Here is a 7,896-nt window from a genome sequence, read left to right as displayed (position 1 = left end):
TATTTCAAAAAGTATTCAAGAAGTACCAGACCCCTTTTATAGATTATCATTTACTCCGGATAATCATTTCAAGTTTTAATATTACAAAAAACTCAAAAAGTACCAGTTAAAGAATGAAAAACTATAAAACCCCTCTTTCTACAGATTTTTATTAACTAAGAACGTTACATGTTTAATTTCATGTTTTAACTTTCAATATTATAGAAAACTCAGAAGAACTTTTGAAGAACGAAACGAAGAAAATGTACCAAAAAATCGCCTTTGAGGAACTAAAAAGTACAAAAAATCCCTTTTACAGATTCTCATTAACTCTGGGCTTCACATGCTTAATTTTATGTTTTCTCCCTATTGAAGTAATAAAAATGTTATTCTGAAAAGTTGCAATATCGTAGTGCGAGCTCATCATAAAGTAATCACATGTCAATAAATAGGAAAAACTGCTTTTTAAAAAAGTACCAAAAACAGGTACAATTTTCATCCCTTATATGTACTAGAAACACTTTAATAAAAAGACAATTGGTCTACTGGTCATATGATAAATTTCGTAATTATCGGACTTCATTATCGGTCTCCCTCATACAAAGCCCCTCTTCAGGAAATGACTTGAATGTCCAATAAATAAATATTTGCCTCTAGCCACCATATAAAGCCTTCTTTCAGAAATTTTGGTTTTCATCAATAAATTGCTTAAATATGTATATCGGAACCATGGTAAAATTCAACATAAATGCTTTATTATTGCTGATGATAGGATCGGCCTAGACCAACTGTACTTTTTTATTTGTTTTTAGAAAAAATTTAACTCCGTGTCACTGTGCATTCGTAGTTACACCTTTTACACGTTTTTATTAATATTATGGTTAATTTCATATGTAAAAATTTTATATATAAACACGCAAATAAAAAAATTCTTTAATTTTTGTCTACTTTATTAAAAAACTTAAAAGTAAAACATTGAATTTGTTGAAACAAAAAACAATGATTAAAATCAATCAATTAATGCGAATGTATATAAAACTATACAAAAATGTAATACTTCAATTTTTTTGTAATTTCGTTAAGGTTTCTTTATACTATAACTACATTAAAATTAAAACTAAATAATACAATCATTTACAAACTACTTACAATACAAACTAAATGTATATACAAATCGAAAAAGCAAAAATACAATTAATAGATATTACAAAAATTCAACATAGAAGTAATTATTTAAACAAAAACATTAAAATTTCTACTTGACTAAATACTACATTACTAACTACAATAGGAATTAAGATTTTTTTTTATTAAATAATACTCTTTTTCTTAATGTGGCACTAGAATATCTTAAGAAATTCACATTGTTTGTAAAGCAACTAACTAATTACCTGTGTTTTCTATAATTTAGAAGTTTCATCCTCTTTACCCGATAATCTCATTTCTAATACGGTCATATCGTAAATTACTACTAGATTATTGTTAATACCCTCAAATACCTCAGCAACTCTGGGTTGTAAGTTGTAAAAGTAAAGTTTCTGTTGTCGTGTTTCAAAATCATCAATCATAGTGGAGACCACCTTGGCGGCAGTGTAATCAGCACCATAAATATGAGTACAATCGATGACTACGGGCAAGGTAGATTTGCGTCCCTGTTTGGTAATAACATTACGTACAAATTCCACAGAGGGGAAGATCAAACAACGATCAGGGGTTAACATTAGGTATTTATGGCCATTGGAAGTCTAGAGAGATAAAAGATAAAACATGATTTAATCGATCTTTAATAAACTTAATTTGTAAAACTTACACATAAAGTTTCCACACGCAATTTAGGACGAGCGGCATGATAAAGAATAAAGACAATATTAATGCCAATTCCTACTAAAATACCCAATTGCAAGGGTAATACCAAACAGGCTATAAAGGTAGCCAAACCGGGAATCAAATCAGATTCTGTAAAGAAGATAATAATAGCACATTTCTATAGTTTTTTGTATGCAAACAGTTATTTAAAAAGTTTTACTTACTTTTGCTTCTCCACATGGGTTTAACGACACGATATTGAATCATGAATATAACAGCAGCCATAATAATAGCAGCCAAGGCAGCTTTAGGAATATAATAAAAGGCGGGCGTAGCATACAATAAAGCAATTATAACAATAAGACCGGTATAGACATTGGAAAGTTGAGTGCGTACACCGCTGGAATTTAAAACAGCACCACGGGCAATGCCACCATTACCACGGAAACCCTGAGCAAATGAATTAGCAACATTGCACACACCCACAGCAATAAGTTCTTGGGTAGCATCACAAGGTTTGCCATTTGCTATAATAAAAATAAAAAGTTATAAAATTTCCTACAAATATAAAAGTATTAACCATCTACTTACCAAAAGCCTGCACCACCGCCATATTTTCCAAGAGAGCAATTAAAGGCACCACTATAAGACCTGAACCCAAACTACTAACCATTTGGGCAAAACTTTCATGCACTTCAATAACTTCTCCCGTTGTAGTATTCACAACAGTTGTCATGCTAAAGGGTGGCAAACTAAACTCTGGCATACCAGAAGGTACATAACCCACCATACGGAATACATCAATATCCGAACTAATCAAATAATAACCTATACCAGCGGTAACCACAACCAAAACAGCATTACGTGAGGTGCCAACAACCCAAAATAGACCCGACCAAAATTTCTGACAGCATGTCTTATGACCATCTTTGGGACCAAAACTCATACTGGCCATGGCACGCATACTCAGGAGGACTACAATACAAGCTACACCCAAAGCAGCATCATTCCAGCTGATATTATGTATATCATTTATAATCGAAATCCACATATCCACAAATGTATCGCCCTTGGTGTTGACACCAAAGAGATCCTTAAATTGTGAGGTGAATATGATTAGAGAACCGGCACTAGTGAAACCAGCACTAACCGGACCGGAGACAAAATCTATAAGGAATCCCAATCGAAATACACCCATGCCAATTTCTATGAGACCCGTTAAGAAGGTAAGTAAAACAGCTTTTTGCCACACACCCTGCGCTGTCTGAAAGGTAAGTAAAGCCGAAATGGCGGTGGGTCCAACGGGAACATCTTTGCTGTAAATAAAATGAATATATTTAGTGTTGATACTTGTTTAAAATATTATGAGTTTTGTTCACTTACCTTGAGCCAAGGAATATGTAAATGAAACAACCCAAAAAGCAACCATATAAACCGTACTGTAAAGATATAAGAAATAAATTTTTAAATTGCATATTGCTAAATAATAACACTGGCCAACAAAATTATAAAAAAGTTTAATAAGAGGCGACTTCCTTCATCTTAAGTTTAAGCTAGTGAAATCTTGTTTGAATGCCATAATATTTGCATTGAATTATTACTAACGATTAAAAAGGGTTTCACTACGACAATTTGAATCGAAGTTGAATCGGTTTGGTCGAAAATTATAGCCGAATATCCATTGACATCGACTGCGTGCGAACAGTCATGTAGAGTCAAAAAGAGACTCCGTTTTGAACGGACCTCTTCACTCATCAGATATATTATTGTTTAGTGTTAGGTCCAGCCTGTAGCCGTGAGAAATCTCAAGATTTCATTAAGCTTACACACCCCCCCTCCCCCAATCGAATAAGTTCTCTCTATTTGGTTGGACCAGAGAAAAGTCCGCTTTAATCCGGTATATGCATATTCTGGTTACTAGGGTAATCTTTAGTGGTATTTAGAATCATAAAAATGTTCCAGAGAAAATGTTCTAAAAGCATTAGTGACATTACTAGTTCCAAATTTGCTATTTCTTCTAAAACTAGAAAACGTGGTTTCGGCAATATTTTTAAATCAAAAATTAAATTTGGATATATGGTCTTAAACAAATCAATAACCATCAAATTTATAGCGGAAAGTAGACCCTTCTAAATCCTTAAATTAAAATTGGATCAATTCTATCGTGGACAGGTCTTACTTAAAAATTAAAATCTAAAATCTATTCTTTAAAATCAAAAATATTCGAAATATTTTTTTATAAAAAGAAAACAAGTATGAAATTATATTCGGGCGAGGCCGACCATATAATATCCTACACCTGTTACAAAATTATAATGTGATTTAGTTTTCATAATAAAGCATTTAAGTTGAATTGTACCTTGTCTCAGATGTACTTAAGCCATTTATTGTTGAATAAAATTGTAGATATTTAAGTCAAATTTTGAAGGGGGCTTTGTATAGGGGCTATGGTCAAATGAGACCTTATAATTATAAAATTCAAGAGAATCTTAAAGGCTAGTATTGAACTTGGTTTTGCAGCTTTTTGTCGAGATACGAGTATATTAAACATAATTATGAACTTAAGAGCCTTATTCGGTGGGTTCAGTTGTATGGGGGCTAGGTGAAATAATGGACCGATGTTTACGAAAATTCAAAAATCGATAGATATTTCTAAATAAAATAATGAATTTATTACACGTTTTTTAAAAACAGCAAATCCATCACAATTTTTCTTTAAATCCCTGTGACAATAGAAGGTCATGTACCAAATTTCATTGAATTATATTCAAAATTGCGACCTGTAGTTTGATTACAAGGTTTACATGGACTGACGGACAGACGGACGGACATAGCTAAATCGACTCAGAAAATGATTCTAAGCCGATAGGTATACTTTAAGGTGGGTATAGAGACAATATAATTGTGCGTTACAAACATCAGCACAAACCCAATATACCCTTCCCACTAAAGTGGTGTAAGGTATAATGCATATTTTAACAAAATTGTTTGAAGGTTTATCTGAAATTTTCTGTAAAATAATAACCTGTTTAATCAAAAATAGTTTTCATTGAAAATGAATCAAAATTTAAACCGAACCTTTTACGAAAATTTTCGCATAGATTTTAATTAGTAACAAGTAAGAGTGTTATATTCGGCTGTGCCGAATCTCATATACCCACCATCAAACCGTATGCCGTAAAAGGAATGCTCCCATATAAACATCAGGATGATGTTTGGCTTAAGACAATTATGGATCGAGCTCTTTTGAACTAACAAAATATCAGATCAGAGTTTTCTTCATCAAATTTTCTAAAGAGGATCTCATATGTGGTGTATGGTCAATTGTTGACCTATCCTCATAACTTTTTGTAGACTGATTTTGGTTCATATAAAACTTGTTTACATTCGCTGTTCTCGCATTTTTATGCCAGCAATTAGCGTTCATGTAATTTTATAAAGGGGCTTATATGGGGGGGGGGGGGGGGGGGGGGGGGGGTAGGGTGAATTACCGACACATTCCCCATGAAATTCGGAGCGAAATTCATAACCGTATTTCATAACTCATATTTTTAAGCCAGTAATGATCGTTTAAGAAATTTTCTAAAGGGGACCTTGTATGGGCGGTAGGGTAAATTATGGACCGATCCTCCCTAAATTTAGTGGTGAGTTTTTGGCACGCATTAAACTTATGTGCGTCAATTTTCGTCACTACACTCATATTTTTAAGCCAGTAATGAGCAGTATAGTTATTTGCAGAGGGGGCCCTTATATGGGGGAAGGGTCATTTATGGGCCGATCCAAAAAAAAAAATTGGTACAGAGATTTTGGCTCGTAAGAAACTTACGTGTGTAGCATTTCATCGCTTTACTCTTATTTTTAAGACAGTAATGAGCGTTAAAGCTATTTCCTGAACTGGACCCAATAGGGGGAGAAGGGCCAATTATGGACCTATCCATAATAAAAGTTATTAAAAAGATTTTGGCTCGCGAGGAACTTAATTGTGTAAAATTTTATTGCTATATTCGTATTTTTTAGCCTGTAATGAGCGTTAAAGTAATTTTCAGAAGGGGACCTTATATGGGGGGTAGGGTCATTTATGGGCCGATCTTAAAAAACATTCGTAGAGCGATTTCGGTTCATAAGAAACTTACTTATACCGAATTTCATCGCTATACTCGCATTTTTGGACCAGGAATGAGTGTTAAAGTAATTTTCTAAAGGGGACCTTATATGAGGGGTAGGGTCAATTACGGACCGATCCTCAAAAAACTTGGTAAAAAGATTTTGGCTCACATGAAACTTATTTATGTCGAATTTCATCGCTATACTTGCATTTTGGGGCCAGTAATGAGTGTTAAAGTCATTTTCAGAAGGGGACCTTATATGGGGGGTAGGGTCATTTATGGGCCGATCCTAAAAAAAATTGGTTAAAAGGTTTTGGTTCGCAAGAAACTGACTTATACTGAATTTTATCGCTATACCCGAATTTTTAGGCCAGTAATGAGTGTTAAAGTCATTTTCTGAAAGGGACCTTATATGGGGGCTAGGGTCATTTATGGGCCGATCCTGAAAAAATTTGGTACAAAGATTTTGGCTCATATGGAACTTAATTATGTCGAATTTCATCGCTATACTTGTACTTCTGAAGCAGTTATGCCCGTTGAAGCTGTTTTTTGGAGGTCCACTTGTATGGGGGCTATCCGAAAAAGTGGACCGATATTGCCCATTTTCAATACCAAACAAACCTTAACAATAGAGAATATTTTGCAAAATTTCAACTGTCTAGCTCTTCTCGTGTGGTCCCTATCGTGATTTCAACAGACAGACGGACAGACGGACGGACAGACATGGCTAGATCGTCTTAGAATTTAATAAGGACCCGGAATATATATACTTTTATGGGTCTATGAGCAATATTTCGATGTGTTACAAACGGAATGACAAAATCAATATACCCCCCATCTTTTTTGATGGTGGGTATAAAAAAATTCAAAAATCGATAGATATTTCTAAATAAAATAATGATTTTATTACACTTTTTTAAAAACAACAAATCCATCACAATTTTTCTTTAAATCGCGAATTTACCAAAAAAATCTATAAATCAATAATTTCTCGATTTTGTATAAATTTCATATTTATTAATTTTTAAAGAATTTATCGCGAATTTTTTACAAATCAAATAATTTTTGCAAATTTTCTATAAATTGGTCCAACTTTATAAATCGAGAAGTTTTCGAAACTTATGAATATTATATTCTAAACTATATGAGCGTTACGGGGCCTAAATTTGTTCAACTGTACTTTCCAAATAAGGACTCTCAAACTTTAAAATAAGCGTTCCAACAATTTTATTTAAAATTGTGAACTTAAATCCTTAAATATCCAAATTTTATCGATCTTTTTATAAATATAACTATGATCCATATTTACTTTTGTAAATATCCTTTAAAAACCCAACCTAACTTATTTTGTTCCTTTATATAAAACCAACTTACCTGTAAATCTAATCCAGCTATGCCAGCATAAGCTAAACCCTGTGGTATAACAGTTAAACCAACCGTAACGCCAGCCATTAAATCGCCTATAAAATCTTGACGATTATATTTTGGTAACCAGGTCAAGATCGGCAAACGTTTATATAAGGTCTTTTTGCGAAATATATTCGCCGAGGTTTGTTTCAGCCAATCCATGGTTGTGGTACAACAGCCTGGTTTATCAACCTTGTTATCCTCATCTTGTACTATACAATCACGTGAAGTATTATAAATAGCATTTGGTGGTATTTCCAAGGATACTTCGGAACCCGAACTATTGTTACGTTGTGAAGGCTGATCGGTGCGCATTTTTAATTAAATTTTATTTTTTTATAAACACTGAAAATATTTATGGATTTTTTTCTTTTAAATTATATAATTATATTTTGAGGTTTTTTTCTAATAGGATTTAAATGGTAATACATTTAATTGTATTTTTAAATTATTAATATTTTTTTCAATTGTTTATTAACAATTATTTTATTTTTTATGTATTTATTATTAATTATTTTTATTGTTGTTATTATTAAATATCCGCGTTTTCTTTATTTGTGAACTTGTCTTTTAAGAGTCAATAACACGAATGCCACTT

The 7,896-nt window shown here is 32.7% G+C and overlaps 1 protein-coding gene across 3 annotated transcripts in view; it reads right to left on the bottom strand.

Annotated features, from left to right (window-relative positions):
• Positions 1 to 908: 908 nt before the first annotated feature.
• LOC119604042 (sodium-independent sulfate anion transporter) overlaps positions 909 to 7,896 on the bottom strand; it is a 33,039-nt gene continuing 26,051 nt past the window's right edge. For 2 of the 3 annotated variants that reach the window (XM_037956392.1, XM_037956393.1), the window contains exons 2-7: positions 7,266 to 7,643; positions 3,169 to 3,224; positions 2,377 to 3,101; positions 2,010 to 2,312; positions 1,790 to 1,935; positions 909 to 1,724 (exon numbers count right to left, since the gene is read on the bottom strand). In XM_037956392.1, coding sequence (XP_037812320.1) covers positions 1,380 to 1,724; positions 1,790 to 1,935; positions 2,010 to 2,312; positions 2,377 to 3,101; positions 3,169 to 3,224; positions 7,266 to 7,613 — 1,923 coding nt within the window. In that variant the 5' untranslated portion in view covers positions 7,614 to 7,643 and the 3' untranslated portion in view covers positions 909 to 1,379. Of the gene's footprint in view, positions 1,725 to 1,789; positions 1,936 to 2,009; positions 2,313 to 2,376; positions 3,102 to 3,168; positions 3,225 to 7,265; positions 7,894 to 7,896 lie in introns of those variants that run through there. The other variant, XM_037956391.1, reaches the window with a different exon arrangement.

This window comes from Lucilia sericata, unplaced genomic scaffold, assembly GCF_015586225.1.
Source record: "Lucilia sericata isolate MDLA Ls3-8-SP2 unplaced genomic scaffold, ASM1558622v1 Contig000355F_arrow, whole genome shotgun sequence".
Classification (NCBI taxonomy): Eukaryota; Metazoa; Arthropoda; class Insecta; order Diptera; family Calliphoridae; genus Lucilia; species Lucilia sericata.
This window is presented reverse-complemented; position numbering and strand designations above follow the sequence as displayed.